This window comes from Xylaria bambusicola, assembly GCF_022495145.1.
Source record: "Xylaria bambusicola strain CBS 139988 unplaced genomic scaffold F5B22scaffold_26, whole genome shotgun sequence".
NCBI lineage: Eukaryota > Fungi > Ascomycota > Sordariomycetes > Xylariales > Xylariaceae > Xylaria > Xylaria bambusicola.
This window is the reverse complement of record NW_025953579.1, coordinates 412,103-429,312: the sequence shown is the minus strand read 5'-3', so window position 1 is coordinate 429,312 and position 17,210 is coordinate 412,103. Positions and strand designations below refer to the sequence as shown.

At 49.0% G+C, this 17,210-nt stretch overlaps 6 protein-coding genes across 6 annotated transcripts; 3 read left to right on the top strand and 3 right to left on the bottom strand.

Annotated features, from left to right (window-relative positions):
* Positions 1-1,735: 1,735 nt before the first annotated feature.
* Positions 1,736-4,077, top strand: F5B22DRAFT_228041 (FAD binding domain-containing protein). Its single transcript, XM_047969815.1, has one exon. The coding sequence runs from the start codon at positions 2,061-2,063 to the stop codon at positions 3,657-3,659; it is 1,599 nt and encodes a 532-aa protein (XP_047830006.1). The 5' UTR covers positions 1,736-2,060; the 3' UTR covers positions 3,660-4,077.
* F5B22DRAFT_228026 (uncharacterized protein) lies at positions 4,078-5,447 on the top strand. Its single transcript, XM_047969814.1, has one exon. The coding sequence runs from the start codon at positions 4,495-4,497 to the stop codon at positions 5,308-5,310; it is 816 nt and encodes a 271-aa protein (XP_047830005.1). The 5' UTR covers positions 4,078-4,494; the 3' UTR covers positions 5,311-5,447.
* Positions 5,448-5,584: 137 nt separating this feature from the next.
* F5B22DRAFT_647457 (uncharacterized protein) lies at positions 5,585-6,619 on the bottom strand (the record flags this gene model as incomplete). Its single annotated transcript, XM_047978871.1, has 1 exon — positions 5,585-6,619. One exon carries the CDS (start codon positions 6,617-6,619, stop codon positions 5,585-5,587), a length of 1,035 nt encoding a protein of 344 aa, XP_047830004.1.
* A 147-nt stretch (positions 6,620-6,766) lies between these two features.
* Positions 6,767-8,079, bottom strand: F5B22DRAFT_227998 (P-loop containing nucleoside triphosphate hydrolase protein). The gene is made up of 3 exons (XM_047969813.1): positions 7,893-8,079; positions 7,703-7,802; positions 6,767-7,620 (listed from the first exon to the last, which is right to left on the bottom strand). Exons 2-3 carry the CDS (start codon positions 7,794-7,796, stop codon positions 7,142-7,144), a joined length of 573 nt encoding a protein of 190 aa, XP_047830003.1. The 5' UTR covers positions 7,797-7,802; positions 7,893-8,079; the 3' UTR covers positions 6,767-7,141.
* Positions 7,969-10,105, bottom strand: F5B22DRAFT_656656 (uncharacterized protein; the record flags this gene model as incomplete). The annotated part of the gene is made up of 3 exons (XM_047979978.1): positions 7,969-8,992; positions 9,045-9,651; positions 10,011-10,105. 3 exons carry the CDS (start codon positions 10,103-10,105, stop codon positions 8,273-8,275), a joined length of 1,422 nt encoding a protein of 473 aa, XP_047830002.1. The 3' UTR covers positions 7,969-8,272.
* Positions 10,106-14,020: 3,915 nt separating this feature from the next.
* Positions 14,021-16,717, top strand: F5B22DRAFT_610454 (homocitrate synthase). Its single transcript, XM_047975202.1, has 13 exons — positions 14,021-14,517; positions 14,696-14,698; positions 14,760-14,887; positions 14,948-15,070; positions 15,125-15,174; positions 15,230-15,284; position 15,406; positions 15,555-15,625; positions 15,799-15,946; positions 16,092-16,148; positions 16,211-16,275; positions 16,325-16,402; positions 16,460-16,717. Exons 1-13 carry the CDS (start codon positions 14,185-14,187, stop codon positions 16,560-16,562), a joined length of 1,215 nt encoding a protein of 404 aa, XP_047830001.1. The 5' UTR covers positions 14,021-14,184; the 3' UTR covers positions 16,563-16,717.
* The last annotated feature ends 493 nt before the right edge of the window (positions 16,718-17,210 follow it).

Sequence of the window (17,210 nt, the reverse complement as noted above, 5' to 3'; positions counted from 1 at the left end):
AACAAACGTCTTGGCTCGCCATTTAGCATCTACAACACCATACCTACCTACCTACATGTGCCTTGCATTAGAAGTCGTGTAGCCACATGAATAATTTAGACTCGCATGGTAGGGCTACCCAATCGCGAGGATATGACTTACTTTCATCTCATGACGGTAGATCTGGTGTCAGTAGAGATCAGCATTCAAAGAGACACACATACCCAATAACCACAGAGGTTTCGAGCACAGCCGTTCGCACGGGTCGACGCATCGTGTCATGAAGTCTTTAAAGGAATCTAGTGTCGGGCTTTTTTTGTTGTGATCAGCCCGGCATCCTTACTTAGACCGGTAGAGACGGGGCCACAGATGGGGCAGTGTCGGGGCGATACATAGGTACTACCTAGCCTAATCTACAGGAGTCCGCCAGGGCCTATCTTCAGTGCCCCTTGCGCTATAACCTCAGGAGAGCAGCCTTGCTGCTAGGAGCATCCATCCTTCTCCATCCCTCGCCTGCAGAAAACGCCGACCACATGGCTTCAATTGCATCGCATGGAATCGATACCAATCGATCCTACCTATTTCAACATAGACTGATTCAGACCCTTTTGCTTCAGTATTTGGATTCGTGGCTAAATTAACCAATTCCGCTTCCCGCGTTGCTGAGTCCAGGCTAAGGAATTCTTATTTTAAACTGGCCTGGCTCTCGGATGGCAGAGGAATGGCTCATGAGAGCGTCCGAAACCTTCCTGTAATCATATCCAAGACATGGGATGCATCACACGCGGCTACCTACCTTGTGCCTACCTTGTGCCAAGAATGTAGCAAACAAGACGAGACACGTCCCCGAAGTTCTACAAGTCTCGAATTGATTCAAGAATATGCATCGGCTGCTATGTTGCATCGCGGTCGCTTTGGAGATGAGTCGTGGCTTGACTCTTTCTCAACCTTATAGGATACCTACCTACACCTCACCTCCACGAGCAAGTGTAGGCAACACACATCTATCATGGCATCGTGAGTCCAAGTACACACAATACTAACACACGCAGGAAGCATACCAGTTCGCTTAAAGAGGTTAAGTAATCATGCTCGCTACACGCACATGCAAGACACACACTGCCGCCACCGTCTCCGGGTCTGTATGCGTACAGCTTCACGAACTGCAACCCCAATAATAGACGCGGTATTCCCCCAAAGCTGTATACTGTCAGACGCAAAAAGCCACTTTTGCTTCTAGACTAGAAATTCCTGGAAAATGGCAGAAGACCTTTTACATCCTTGCCTCGGTGTAGTGTACCGGTATAGCCTGTGGATGAGGCTATTCGAGGCAAGGGATCCATATAGTGAACACAAGTACGACGCTGGCAGCGAACCATTTTGACACAAATACTCTGCCCTATGAAGGAGCTGAGAACTTCAAGATCCATCGCAAAGTTTGTGCGCGATGACGATCAACATGTGACCCTTACTGCCTGCGCACAGCATGACGGTTGTAGCTCCAGTAGCGCGATCCCGCCCTTAGGCCGTATTGGAGTCCTTTTGACCATTTTTTGGCGCTAAAACGGTCCTTTTAACGAGCGCTTGACTTCACGTAAGCTGGGCGGGAGTCGGGGCGCGAGCTCTTGAGGTCCTTTTTTCCCTATTATATCCGATTCGTTACGTTAGCTCACTGGGTGCCAACAGCGCTACCCTTCTTCGGCATCGCCGCATGGGTAGTCTTAGCCACTAAGCAGGACCGGCTGGATCACTCCCCTCCCTCGCACACGTTGAGCGAAGAATCCCCACACTTTGCGTAGTGAAAGGTCGGAGGCGCATCAACCGGTACTGCTGAGCTGCGTCCGAATACTCGGCCCCTATTGTCCGTTAAGGGCGAGTTTCAAGGTGAAGAGACCAACAACATGAGGCGTTGTCGCGTCTTATAAGAGAAGACCTGCGCTCGCCTTGGGCAGCGAGAAAGACACTGACCCAAAGCAGATCTTCACGATCAACACTTTTTGGCATTTTTATTCCATTATTCTTTGTCGAAAAAGTACCTCTCAATCATCAAAAGTTACTATCGCAACTCGGCTATCTTTGCAATGCCAAGTGACGTCGATATCCTCATTGTGGGTGGTGGTCCTACCGGCATGACCCTCGCTCTAGAGTTAGCCGTCCAAGGAATCTCTTTCCGCATCGTCGACAAAGCCTCAGTGCGATCACCCTTCAGCCGTGCGCTCGTTGTGCAACCCAGAACCCTTGAAGTTTTCAACCGACATGGCGCCAGCAACGTCGGAGAGCTTCAATCGCTAGGCAAGGTGGCCGGCGCGGCCTCTATGTGTGTCTCTGGCAAAAAACTGGCAGACATCAATATTAATGATGTCACGCTGACTGGGACCAAATTTCCTGCTACTATGACTATAACTCAAGATGAGACGGAGAGTTGGCTTGAGATGATGCTTGCTAAGCACGAGGTCAAAGTTGAGATGGGAGTTGAGGTCAAGAACATCACCCAAGACAAGGATGGCGTCAACGCCACATTATCTCCCGAGAACGGCGACGAGGAGAAAGTACGCGTGAAGTACATAGTTGGTGCCGATGGCGCTCACAGCGCCGTCCGTCACGCTTCCAATCTTTCTTTCGATGGCGATGTCTATCCCCAGGAGTTTATCTGTGCCGATACCTTTATGGAGTCTTCTATGCCTCAAGGCCAGGCTTATATGTGTCTAGGCAACGGCGCGATGATTGTGCTGCCGCTAAAGGACGGGAGAGTCCGACTTGTCGTATCGCGACCGGGTCAGGATACCACGCGCGACCCTAAACTAGAAGATTTTGAAGAATTCATGCAGGAGATCTTTCCGGGCGGAGGCTCTCTACACGATGCATCGTGGGTCACCCGGTTTCGTCTCCACCATCGGGGTGTCAACAATTACCGCGACGGAAGACTCTTCGTAGCCGGGGACGCCGCGCATATCCACTCCCCTGCTGGAGGCCAGGGTATGAACACCGGCATCCAAGACGCAGTTAATCTTGGGTGGAAGCTTGCCGCTGTTCTGCGCGGCGAGAAGCCAGACTCGTTCCTAGATACGTACAACACCGAGCGGCATCGTATAGGACAGCATCTCCTCCAGACTACCGACAGGGTGTTCACATACGTAACATCTACGAACCCCATCTTTCTCTTCTTCCGCAACTTGATCCTACCCTGGATAATACCCCTCGCCACGTGGAACAAGGCACGCCTACAGACGCGGTTTCAGTTCATAGCACAACTCCGGATTAGATACCGCCACTCGGACATCGTGGCGACCGCGAACGGTTTCGACGGTCCTATAAAGGGAGGAGATAGGGCTGTCGATGGTAAAATCATGGGTCCAGAGGGCGAGAAGTGGATGCTCGATCTTCTGACCCCTCTTAGTCATCATCTCATACTCTTCTCAGGGTCAGGGGCAAAACAAGCTAGCGAGGGCGAGTTGAGTCGTGCCGAGGCCCGTTTTCTCGAAGACGCCAAGACTGCTGTCAAGGTGCATACGATATTCAGCGGGGGACAAAAGGGACAGGCAGGATACGTGGATATTGACGGCGGTCTTCACAAGGCGTTTGGCTTTACCGCTGCTGGTTACGTGCTTATTCGGCCGGACGGATATATTGCCCATATCGGGCCTCTAGCGGCACTTGGAGAGGCTGCGAAATGGTTATAAGTGGTGACTGGTCAGCCACCACATCAAAAGCGATAGACGATACCCCTCTCTTTTATTTGTACGGCATGATTGTATATGACTAGGACCTTTTTAGCATGGAATTGAATTTCGAGTTTGGATTTCGTCACATATAATGCACCGCACAAAGGAGAACATCTTAGACGAAGGGGCGTTAGTTATGCCCACGACACTAACCTCCAAAGGTGAGGCCCCTTCTGTGCCCGTAGGAGAGACTCATGTATGACAATTATAAATAGTTGTTTGTTTGTTAGCTATCTCATTATTCCCTTAAATCGGACAACACCCTAAATGGTGAAGTAAGGGAGAAATACACCACTCTCTTACTATTTATACTACCGCCATCCCGCCAGTCCTAGAAGTTATTTCGTCTCGTCCGATTATCCGTTACCGCCACACGTGCACGTGTCTCTACGCTTCCCAACAGAAAGGGTGATCCGTCTTCGAATGTTGCCTATATTCCAACTACTTGATATTCTCCAACTTCGACAGTGTTTGGTATCAGCCAGGTCAACAAATTCTTTGACGTAAGGCGGAAGAACTTGTTTCGTACAATATTGACGCGAAGTATAGTCGTTGTGTTACCAATGACGGTGGTTTCTCTTTATCTCTTGTGATTTCGAGTAGTTAGCTCTTGTGCCAAAGAGCATTGTTTTACGATAACAAAGAAAAGTGTATTAAAGGCTCAGACTATACAATTAGGCCACCGCTCGAGTTTGATCCAGCAAAATACCTAAGGCAGCACTCATAGATTTCAACATTCAAGAAGCACACTACACAACAAGAGAGCGAATCTCATCACATCTTGCCACCAACCATGGAGAGACAGCTTACTCAACGTGAACACCCACCACCACGCACCGCGAATCTCACCAGGCAAGCAAGCAATGCTCGAGACTCAGACCATTACACCCCAGTCCGAGAGGTCTATCTAAGAGAGAACGAGATGGATCAGCGGAAGAAGCGGCTATCTAAGACCGACAGAGAAATGAGCAAGTACGAGGAATATCTGCGGAACAAATGGGGCTGCCATGACGCCATCCCAGATCCCTTTGACCCAGAGAAACTTGACGCAGCGCTGAGGTCGCGGTTTCCAGCCAAGAGCAAGCAAGAACGACCTCTCGTTGCACGGGAGAGAGTTCCAGCGCCGTTGCCTCAGCCGGGAAATCAAGCTCCAGCAGTAAAGGAAACAAATTCTCAAGAAATGCCTCCAAAAGACATGTCTCCTACATCGGAAGAAATGATCCATGCAAGCGCCGCCATTGACACCGATAAGCAAGAGAAAAGCTACGAAAGCGAAGTATCTTCCGACAACGAAACATCATCAGAAAAGCACACTACCCCACCACGCGGACGTTCATCAACCTCCAGCCGTCGCGGCCGGAGTACATCAACTTCGGGTCCAGACGCAACGGACCGGCCCCGGACCCCACGCATCCGAGCCGGCTCGAAACCACCGCTGAGCCGCAGCGCGTTCGTCGCGGGCGGCGTGCCGTGCGAGCACGGGCGGTGCCAGGGCGAGTGCAAGCGCGACGCGGGCAGGCGCGCGAAGGCCCCGGCGTATTTCCCGTTTAAGAGTCGGGCGAGGTCGCGGTCGAAGTCGAGGGGGGGACAAAGTCAGAATCAGACCTAATTTAATTAGGGTGGGGATAATTATCATGGGTGAGATAGAGATGTTGATGAGAAATGAAATTATTGTTATGAATTTTTGGTAGTTTATGGGAAATGAGTGAGATTGATATTGTGATGTAATTATAATTACCATTTGTCTTTGTGTCATTACTAGGTACCTATGGTATTATTTTCATTCTAGTGTGGCTGTTGAGATTTGGGTTCGGTGGTGGTATGTGCTGATAGATGGGATACACACTTGCCATTGATTGAAATCTTCTTCCTCGAAGCTATCATCAATGCTGACTACGGCTGCGAATATACTGTAGTCGCTCTGATCCCCACGTTGGCAACACCATCGACAACGGCGCCGGTTGCTCTTCTCCTCCTTGCCAAACATCTGGATCGAGAGTTCGAATTTTCGCGCCTTGTGGTAGTCGGAGCCCGTCGTCCTCCGGAATCCCTTCGTCTTCCAGTCTCTTGATAGCGCGAAGCTGCTCAGGATTCGCCGCCTGACGAAGCAGAGTCCAGAATTCTGCGTCGGACACCTGCCACAACATCTCATCATCCACAGACCCTGCCTCTACCAGTTCGCCTATCACCCGGCCCGTCCGCTGATACATGTCGATGTGAGCTGGACTTGACCAGACGTCTTTGTCGGCGGCGATGTACGCGCGGGAAAGAGTGAGCGCTACATGGGGGTCGTTCAGCACCAGCAGACGGTTGGCCGCCGTAGCACTGGGAAACGCCTTCAATGAGCCGACAACCCTCCTGGCGTCTTCCATAGCAAGTTTGCCGAAGCTGACTGCGTCGCGTAAAGCGTAGTCCAGACGATCGGCGCACAGTTGAGGCGAAGGCATCTCCACCAACGGGAACAGTTCTTCTTGGAAAACGTTCTGAGTAATCCCATGTCTGGCGAGGATATCCGGCAGCCGCGTCGTCGCAAGATACCGCGTCTTGTGCACCTCGTGGTAGCTTTCTTCCCCAGGCTTGGAGAGGGCGTAATCGATGACGTGGCTGAGGGCGGTATGAGAGATGTCGTGGAGAAGAGCAGCGACTTGCTCTTCCATCACGCCACCTACTCTTCGCACGAGCATAAATGCGCCGACCGAGTGCTCGAGCCGCGTGACGCGCGGCGTCAGGCCCAAGAATCCGGTGACGCCGTGCTGGCAGATCCCGTGCAGTCGCTGCACCTCGGGGCTTTGCAGAAGGTCTACGAGAACTGGTTCGTGGACGAGTTCCTCGCCGTATATTTCATCTCGGATCAAGATCGTGTGCTTCTCGGTGAGTATATGTGTCTGGAGGACTCCGGCACTGGTAGGAGATGGCATCTCTGCTGGACCGGAATGTATTGATAGAAGTAATCGAAGTAAGATGATTAGGATGAGCATATGCACTGTCTACCCAGACATGGACATTTCGCTCGAGCCCATTGGCCGGCGTAAACCGTCGGGCGGTGGAATATTCGTACCACATCCGCCAAACCTCTGTACTTTATATTCAAAAGATAAATATCACCTAAATAGCTTATATTTCATAGATCTAACAGATGGTGCCATTGAAGGCACACTTGAATCTCAGCGAGACGCATTCAGTACAGACCCCAGATCCCTCCCGCGACCAGTAGATCTACATGGTGTTAACAACCGAGCTCTGCATTCTACCCTGTAACAAGCCGCCAAGTCGATCTCATGTCATGATATGCTGTCTTATTACATGCTTGCGGCCTAACCCCCTCTTCTCAGATGGTTCGACGCTGCATTCGGTCACCATCGCTCTCTAGCCAACGCCTTCCCATTAATCAGTGGCCCAATTGCACAACTCAGAACTCATGATTTGATGCGGAGAATACGTCATGTCGAACTCGCAGCACTAGTATCAACCGTAATCGCACCCTCATCAACAGGCTCTTCAAACCCACTCCAATACATGTCCAAGATATCAGGCGTGATCTGGTACGCGCAATCCGCATTGACTTCCACTTCTCTCCTCCGACATATGCGCTTCCATAGCGTTTCCTTATCAGGTGCCTTGAGGTACACGAGCACCCATCTAGCCCCCAGACTCTCAATAAGACTCTTCGCCTCGTCGCGATCCGGTTTATTCCAGAACGCCCGGTCGAAGACGACGTCTCTGTTCTCTTCCGTGAGAAGACGCTTCAACCTCGCGAGACATTCTTCCGCGGCCTCGTCGAGGTACTCTGGGTATTTCTCCGGCGCGTAGTCTACGCTGTAGAGCCCGTGCTTTGATGCGAGAATGTTGTCGAGGGAAAGACGCTCGAAGTTGGGATGTGCTGCAACGAGAGCTTTTGAGAATGTTGATTTGCCGGCGCCTGTGGATGAGTTAGAGGAAGTGTTCTTTGGTGTTTGACGCATGTTAAGTAAACCCTTTGAAGAGGGCTTGTGTGGTATTACCTGCGATGCCACAAGTCATTACCACTACGGGCTGACTGGGATTCGACTCAGTCCTGAGGATCTGAGGGCGAAGGGTTGCAATGACATTTTCCATGTTGGGCTTCATGTTGGAAGGTTAATTAGCGATGATCAAGTACAGCTATGCTTGGAGCTCGTGAGGGTCATGTTTGATTGATCTCGAATGACTCACGCTTGCTGAGTGCAGTGCTGACAACCATCTCACTGAGTCACTGTGCTAAACCCCGCCTCCATCCCCAACTTTGACCAGCGCGTAATTCGTATTCGTCGCATTATGTGGTCAGCAATCGATTTGCTTGAACACATTATCGTGTTGCATCTTAAGAGAAGGACACCGAATTCAAACAGAAGTTGGCTGGCGAAACGATGCGAACGGTTGATTTAGTGTTATCTCCGTTTGGCATCTCAAGTGAAGCTCTTATGGCCTTAGCAAAACTCCAACCAGGTCTTACAGCACTGACCGCCTGTGTTTTGATGCTGTGCTTGAAGCCAATCTCCATATTATAAGGACTGCTGTCATCGCCCAAATAGATTGAAGTATCCGGATAGCCCTTAACTCTTTTTATCAATTCCCGTACCCGCGACGACGAATAAATCCATCCTAGCATCATGAATCGTGAGATCTCCGCTCATTCCGCCGCTGTCCTCCCCACTTGACACTTGCACATCTGTATAGCAATCTCCTGTTTCTCTGGCAAGACGTGCTGTTCTTTGCTTGGGATCAACTCGAATACCTGCGCCCGGCGCTATAGGGTCACCGATCCAATAGAGCGAACTTGATTCTTCACTTCCTACAGTCTGATCACTAAGTTTACTTTCAGTCTTTACCAGATCGGCAAGTGACACGTTACGTTTTGTCGAGTGTAAGAGGCGGAAGCTTGGCTGAAGCTGGAAGAGTACATGGGCGCCCTCAGTGGGAAAGTAGCCGCCTATTATCGTCTTTAGTGTACCTACACCTACATCAACCGCCGTGGTAAACAACACGACGTGTGCAGACACACTGTTTGAGAGTGCTTGAGATTGGTGTAAAATTGTCGCATCAAGCGAACCTGAAGTTCCTGAAGTCAGTGGATTTAATGTGATTTGCGTATTTTGCACGTTACTTCGTTGCCGACCGACATTGTCAAGATCAATGTGAGGGGCGAAGAATGAAATGATGCCAGTGATATGGGGCAATTCGATGCCACGGACAGGCAGCTTCGTGATGTCAGCTGATTCCGCAGGTTGCAATAACACTGTCCATAACTGCTGGAACCGCAACAAAAAGTTGGGCTTGGTGATATCAGTATAAGACACATTCATTCCGAGGTGTTAAGATGCTCACCAGCAAGTCTGCTACTCTAGAAAGCTGCTGAACACCAACGTCTTCTCTGCTATTGTTACCTGCCAAAAAATCTACCAAGGCCTTCGTCTCACCAGGACATTCGCAGTTTTCTTCAATAATGTCACCAAGTGGGTGATACAATCCCCATGTCTGTTCCCGCAATCTCAACCGCAACATTGGATCTATTACAGTAGACAAATCCTTTCGCCTCACCATCTGACCGCGCATCACTCGGCGTCCACCTTCAGCAAATAGCCTCCGCACTCCGGATTCAAGTTGATCCTCCGAAGGCACCGCGTTTATGAGCTGCGGACCAGTCATGACTAGGACATCCATGGCATCATTGAACGCGCCGACATCAATATTCTGCTGTGACCCGCATGAAACAGACGGGAGCGCGATGCTACTGAACACCCGAGAGATACCAGCCCGTTGGAAGAACGCCGCGTCCTCGCGCCAGTACCAGTCGAGCTCACGGGTGCCAAGCAAGCTATCTGCTTGAAAGACGGTCAACAGCGCCGCACGCTTGAACGATTCGAAATCCAGCTTCGCGCCTTGCGTCTCCTGGAGAGCCGTGGGGAACGGATGGCGGGCGTAGAAATAAAAACTCCGCTAAAGTAATCGCACCGCGGTTTCGGAGATTGTGACATCTTCCCAAGACCTTCGGATATGGCGGCGAAAGCATTCTTCGGTCCAGGCTATGTTTGAGGGTTCTTGAGTAAGTACTGGGGTTGCTACATCAGGATCTAAAAAAGGGAGGAGAAGAAGATGTAATTACATTTACTGCCTGCCGGACTCTCGATGGCATATTTATCGAATGTCTCTCGTAGAAGCTCGCGCTCTCTAAAGGAATGTAATCGTGGTGCGAGTACCGTCCCAAGCTCGTTGTAGACCGAATCTTTTCGTCTCGATGTCAGTCAAATATTCACATATCGTTGCAACACTTATAGCACGTGGACTGCTAACACACCGCGGGTTGCTGCATCAAGATATTGCTTCACTTTTCGCTTCCCAGGTCCGAGAGCTATGTCGTTTATTAAATATAATAACGATGACAACATCACTTTGGGCCTACTGGTAATCGAAAAAAATTCATTGTCAAGCACGAGTGTGTATTGCAGTCTGCCAGAAAGCAGGGTGGAGTTGAGTAGAAGGGCTGTTCTTGATAGAAGGAAAAGAGTACATTAGGGAAGCATGATGGAGGGTCAAGTGTTTCTATATTGAACGAGTGCGAGGTAAGCAAAAATCATGCCACGTGGACCAATCCACTGTCAGTATCAACCAGGCAATGGGCCTATTTAGATTTCATTAAGGCAAGCAAGTTTACTCTAGACTATATTAGATAGAAAATAGAACAGCACTTCAATCAACAGTTTGGATGAGTCAGATCGGAAAATAAGTTAAGAGCAGAGAAATGAATTGGTTGATAGCATCATATACTTCCTGAAGCAATATGCCACTAGTCAAGTAGGGATACAAATGGTCAAAGAAACACAAACGTCAAAATTTTCACGACCCAACTACTTATTAATCTATGTAAGTGAAGCCCTCCAATGATCTGTAACGAGTCGAGCCCCTTACATCAAGTAGTTAGGTCAACTTTTTCAATACAAATGAAAGAAACCTGAGTATGTTGCCCTTCACTGACCCCAACAGACTCGTTCTTGTCCGAGTCCAAGTCCATCGCGCTGGCCCTTGGCTACTACTGCGCACCAGCACTCCAGTGTGGACGGGCTTTGATCGTCGTCGAGATTGTATGACCGCTCCACGGATCGGGGTCCCAGTCCCATGTAGTAGGTTCAGCGGTCCCGCGTACAACGGTACCAGGTACACCAGTCCCAGCAGGGGTACAATCCTCGAACCAAAATTCACACTCGCTCGTGGTTGATGTAGTTGTTCGCCTAGAGCTGGTACTAGTGCGAGTGCTGCGATGCGAGTATGAATGCTTGTTGGTGGTGTGACGAACAGGAGGTAGGCAGTCGTTAGCGTATTCGCAGCTCGTCGTGGTTGTGCTCGATGTGGTTGGAGATGAAGTCTCTTTGTCGTCTGAAGTCGTCTCAGTTGGCAACTCCAAAGTTAATGTAGGCGGTTCAATTGTTGGCCAAATCGTTGGCCAGTCGTCCGTCCAGGTGACGGAGTCTGAGATTTCAGAAGGAGGGTTTGGACAATCCATGTCTACCTCTGGAGCACAGGTTGGCGCAACTGTCGGCCAGTCATTGGTAGTGAACTCCTGAGGCCACGATAGCGTCCTGGTTGTTGGGGTCGCTGTTTCTAAACATAGAGAGAAACCAAACTGAGAGGCGACAGAGTCGATGCAAAGGAAATCCGTACAGGTGTATTGGAAGGGCGTGGGTGAGGAGAAGCTACCCTCCGACGTCCCATACCCTCCAGTCGGAGTTGGAAAGGTGAATGGGGTTGGAACATCGACCGTGTATGTCCACACAGTGCAAGAAGAACTTTCCTTCTTCCAGTCCCAAGTACAATACTCTCCTGTTCGAGTGGACACCGATCCGTAATGGGAGCTTTTGGAAGATAGTTTCGTGACGGACATGAAGGTACTGTGGTCAAAAGGTGATACGGAAAAGGTACGATGGGTCTCAAGAGATCCAAAAGAGCTATGAACCGGTGTTGGGATTGACAAGAGAGTGGTAGCAGGTGACGCACTCGGTGTTGAATTGCTGTTGCCCATGTTGGCAGCCTCGGTCTGGTCAAAGATATAAACGACAATGATCAAAGTGAGCTTGTTTTGGCAAATACGAGAGACCCAAAATATGAAATTTCTCTGCCATTTATATCTAGCCTTCCATATACAGTCCATGGTCCATCGAAGAATGCACAGGCTCAACTGAAAGGGCCCGAGACATACTTGCGTTCTTCGATCTATCCTGAAAGCACTATCGTACCACTTCTGTTCACCAAGCTACATGTCGTCATCCAGGTCTTTGAAGAAGAAAATGACTCTGCTGATCTCTATATCTCATGCTTCACTTGTGGGACTTTTAGTCTATCAAGAGCACAAGAGCTTATCATAATCTTTCTATGTCGCAATAAGGGAAGCTTAGGACAATATCAAGAAAAAGTTGAATTAAAGTCTCAGGTTCTAGTTAACTGTACGCGGGATCATCACCATTGCTCGGGTGACAAAACTTCTGACACTCCCCGAAAAAATGTTCTCGTTACATAGAATACACTCACACAAACACACGGCTTCAATTGAATTGAGATACCCAAGGGAGATTAGGTGAGATGTTTCAGTCGGCAGTGAGCAGTTCCAATTGTCCCCTTGCTGTAACACGTCAAGCTGTTTGTATTCACCCTTGGGGCTTATTACTTGAATGCACAGGTTGATGGCAATGCTGGATCCTGACACGGTGACTTGGCTGTCTACACTGCTGAGGTAGGATTTTTTAACAGCGCCACAGCGGAACAATACATTATGGGGGTGCCAATTGGAAATGTCTCTAAGGTTTACTTGTACAATCACCAAATGTCGCGAATTAATAGTAGCAGACCTGGTCCGGGTGATTTCTCGAGGTGCACATTGTCTCTGTCTGAACCACAATCAAACCCGGACTCCGGGATGAACTGCCCGAAATCTGACATCCTGTGACTGTGTTACTAGATCTGGTCACACCATCTTATTACCAGATGAGGCAGCAGAGCCTAATGCAGATATGATGAAGGTCATCTGTCTCAATATGCAGCACGGGATTGGGCACAAAGATGGTAGATGATCTAAGCGCGTCAATAAACCGCTCTTTATATTCAACTCTCAATGATGAGGAGTTGATTTACTCAAGGCAATCGGCGATCTCAGACAATTAAAGTCAAGACTCTTGGCGTGGCGCGGACATTTCCTGCAGTTGCGACAATTTAAATGCAATTTCATATGCCTTCATGCTTATACACATGAATTAGCTCCTTGACCAACACCTTCAAGAGACAGACCATGCAAATCTCCCATGAGGCTATCCCGCTATCAGTCGCCAGATCGGGAGCTAAGCATCTACAGTATGCCTGTAGCGTCACTCTTTTGCACCCGACAGCCAATCAGAATTAGGGACTTCGTCGGATCTGGCAATTATCGAAGCGGGTTTCCCCAGACTACGCCTAGCCCATTTTCGGAATCTGTTGTAAATCTCAGCTGGTTGACCCCGGCATTGTTTTTATTGAATGCTCATCATCGAAAGCTCATCAGACAAGGAAATATTAGAACACAATAAAGCAGAGGCTCGGCAGGCGGGCACTGATTCGGGATAAGCGGAAACGGGCGAACTTTTTTGTAAGACGATACCTCCTAGATGCATCAGCAGCCATTGGGATTACTAATTCTGCTACGTACTAAGTAATCACCGGAATACTTACCAATTGATGTATGCCAAAACTACCCAGGACTTTAACAAAGCCACGAACCTCGCGTTAGCTATATTGCTTCGGCTTCCGTAACTTTTCATAGTCATATTCTAGTTGAGGAAATTGTAATCATAAAACACGTTAAACAGTAGTAAGCTTCAGCTTGGCCTTCTGAAAAACAAATAACTGCTCATTTACTCCACTTAGAGACGTTAGGCGGCCAATGTGCGCATATGTAACGGTAAAAACGCTGGTTAGAGGTAAGTAGCCAAGGCGTGCCTAAGTAAGTAAAACCTCTAGCCAGACTCCAGCTACACATGAGCCGGCCCAAATCTCGCTCTCCGTCCGCAATTAGCGTGGTAATAAGCCAATGGCGATATCCCTGTAGCGCTTCCATCATGGGCACTTGACACCTAGGTATCTGTAAGAATGTTCATGATGCTGGTCGCAGTACGTTTACCATGTCCATGGCGACGAAGTACTACGTCCCGCAGGGGAATGCGGACGTAACTCATGTCAGAAAGCGACCCCTCCTCCTCCAATGATGAGGATGACTCTGGCGCAAATAATGGAATATTTCACTATTCAACCCTGTCCATGTCTTTTCCCGCGTTTCGTGACTAGTACGCGCATCTTATGCAAGATGGTCGTAGCCCATTAGATATATTTCAACAACCTCCGACTCAATCTTTTTCCTATGATACTATCCACCACGAGCACTTCTCTCTTCAATTGAGCGACCTGAATATTCAAAAACGAGCCTACAAGCCTCTATACAGCAAACACAATGACCGTACGTATGAATGGAGAGTCGAACGGCGCCACCCATGGCCCAACAAACGGTACCACGAACGGCACCCATCCCGTCCAGAGACTACCGAAATCCTCTCCATACCAGAGCTATCAAGATTGCTTTTCAAATGTTGCCAAATACAAGATCATCGATTCAACATTAAGAGAGGGCGAACAATTCTCGAAGGCATACTTCACATCCGAAGATAAGATCAAGATCGCCAAGGCCCTAGACTCCTTCGGCGTCGACTACATAGAATTGACGAATCCGTGCTCGAGTCCACAGTCCTTCGAAGACTGCAAAAGGATCGCCAGCTTAGGCCTCAAGGTAAGGACTGCGATACCACCCTTACAGGCGCAAGCATTCTACGTGCCTCCTTGAAAACTCGACTAATCCAGCTTGCAGGCCAAGGTCCTCACCCGTACGTGCGAACCCTCTCAGACAGCTCGCTCTGCATTGACTAACACCGGTAGATGTGCGCTGTCATATGGACGACGCCAGGAAGGCCGTAAGCAAGCTCTCTGCTCTTCGCTGTGCGGCGATTAGATGAATTAACATGGGACCTCTAGGTTGAGACAGGCGTCGATGGAGTCAATCTCGTCATAGGCACATCCAGCTTCCTTCGCGAGTTCTCGCACGGCAAGAGCATGGAGATGATCCAGAAGACGGCGCTCGAGGTCATCGCATACGTCAAGAGGTCTGTCGCGCAACTTATACTGCAGAAAGTACTTGAGCTGACCTCTCTTTCGTTCTCTAGCCAAGGTGTCGAAGTTCGATTCTCATCCGAGGATTCGTTCCGCTCGGATCTCGTCGATCTCCTTGTTCTTTACCAGGCGGTTGATAAGGCCGGCGTGAACAGGGTTGGTATTGCAGATACTGTGTTCGTTTTGACCGTGTTTCTATAATCCCGCCGGATCGGCTGACAGTGAGTTAGAGGAGGAGCTACTGCGAGGATGGTGTACGATCTTGTGCGAAGGCTTCGCGGTAGGTAGTCCCGCTTCGTCTGAGATGGGAATTGCGGAAGCTTAACGGATCATAGGTGTTGTGCACTGTGATATTGAGTGCCATTTCCATGATGATACAGGTACGTGCTTGTGAGGTTGATGGTAAGCTGGGTTACTAATATCTTGTAGGTTGTTCGGTTTCGTAAGTTCATTGACCAATTCCGGCGCTGTGATCCGTTATGCAATGAGGCATAGTCTAACACTGAAGCAGCGTAAGTCAATGTTCCATACCCTTTATATATACTTGAAGCGTATCAATGCCCCTTATTTCCTTACAGAAGCTGGTCCTGATGAGCTAGGATTATTCGCTTTCGACAACTCTGATCTCCTTTTGAATCGAGTATGCACGCTAACATTCAGGGGCAGAACGCACATAGTGCTCTCGAGGCTGGAGCTACACACATTGACACCTCTGTCCTTGGTATTGGTGAGTAAACATTCGATTCTTGTGATACGAGAGATTAACACAGAATCTAGGTGAACGGTCAGTCCCCAATTATAACCCCTTCGGAAAAGTCTCGAACTTCATTGCTCTTGCATTCTTCCAAAGCAAAAGGCAATATCTTACTCTGTATGGTCATTATTAACTTTATCGTGCACGCAGCAACGGTATAACCCCGCTAGGATCCTTGATGGCCCGTATGATCGTCACAGCCCCGGAATATACCAAGGCCAAGTATAATCTCATGGAGCTTAAGGCTCTTGAGACACTTGTCGCCGATATAGTGCAAATAACTATTCCATATAACAACGTATGTTGCTCCCGGTGCTGTCTTGTTGCTATTCTCCAGTCAGAATCCTGCTAACTACTGAAATTACAGCCTGTCACGCACGTAACCCCCTTGCCGCTTGAGGTTGGAAGGTGTAGCGAAGACTGACCAATGTCGTAGTGGCGAGTGTGCATTCACACATAAGGCAGGCATTCATGCCAAGGCCATACTCAACAACCCTTCGGTAAGTCTGCCTGAGAGCATCATGAGATGCGAAATAACGGGACTTCGGGCTGACGCATTCAGACCTATGAGATTATCAACCCCGAGGATTTCGGTCTCTCTCGCTACGTGTGCATCAATAGCCGCATGTAAGTCACTCTCAGCTCTAGTTTGGACTGCCGACTAACTTGACGCGAGAACTGGCTGGAATGCCGTGCGTAGTCGCGCTGACCAGCTGGGTCTATATAATATGTCGGATGATCAGATAAAGCAGGTGTAAGTCAAGTTATTTGCAAGACTTCGCTTCTTGGGTACTGACGAGCGACACGACAGCACCGCCAAGATTAAGAAATTGGCCGATATCCGCCCCCTGGGGATTGAAGACACAGACAGTCTATTGCGGTCGTTTCACCTTGAACTTCAGGCAGCAGCATAAATAAATGAACGAGGGGGGGTATCGAAGTGATCTGGTTTTTTAAGCGCATGTTTAGCGAATTTAGGGTAAAAGGCAAAAATGAATACTTCGGTTCTCTTATGGGAAACTGATCATGACTGTTGAGGAACAAGAAAAAAAAAATAGTTCAATAGTCCTTCGCGAATAAAGAAGAATGAAAAAGGTATTGATCTTGCAATGAAGATGATTCGCCTGGTATAGCCCGGCATTGCCTAACAGGGCGGTTGAGTTGCCCATGCAGTGCTGTGTGAGACGATTTACAGAAGCCCGGTATTGCCTAAGTGAGACTCTCAGGGCGTTCGCGCTTCGCCAAAGCTTGGAGTCGTGCAGCACATACCAATGATCGAGTAGAGTGTCAATTCATCTCATACGACTATAAGGTAGTTACATTCATCATATTGATATGGATTTCACCTTCACTTAACTAAGTTCGTCGCCACGAACATATTATAGTGAACGAAGATCAGCGAAACATCATGGGGTGTTTTCAAGATGGGCTTGAGACTCTTGACCTCACTTACTGCAGCGCTATTCACGTGCAAATCCTGGGGGCAACGGCTACACTCTTGTTATTCTATAACATCTCTAGTCATTTGTTTTCTTTAATTCGATCCCTGCGCTAACTTTCCT

Bases quoted from the DNA above. Each gene is read 5' to 3' on its own strand.
- F5B22DRAFT_228041 (XM_047969815.1), top strand. From the start codon at position 2,061: ATGCCAAGTGACGTCGATATCCTCATTGTGGGTGGTGGTCCTACCGGC.
- F5B22DRAFT_228026 (XM_047969814.1), top strand. From the start codon at position 4,495: ATGGAGAGACAGCTTACTCAACGTGAACACCCACCACCACGCACCGCG.
- F5B22DRAFT_227998 (XM_047969813.1), bottom strand. From the start codon at position 7,796: ATGGAAAATGTCATTGCAACCCTTCGCCCTCAGATCCTCAGGACTGAG. The intron at 7,621-7,702 runs GTAATACCACAC...ACTCATCCACAG, and splicing joins AATGACTTGTGGCATCGCAG to GCGCCGGCAAATCAACATTC.
- F5B22DRAFT_610454 (XM_047975202.1), top strand. From the start codon at position 14,185: ATGACCGTACGTATGAATGGAGAGTCGAACGGCGCCACCCATGGCCCA. The intron at 15,175-15,229 runs GTAGGTAGTCCC...AACGGATCATAG, and splicing joins TCTTGTGCGAAGGCTTCGCG to GTGTTGTGCACTGTGATATT. The intron at 16,403-16,459 runs GTAAGTCAAGTT...GCGACACGACAG, and splicing joins GATGATCAGATAAAGCAGGT to CACCGCCAAGATTAAGAAAT.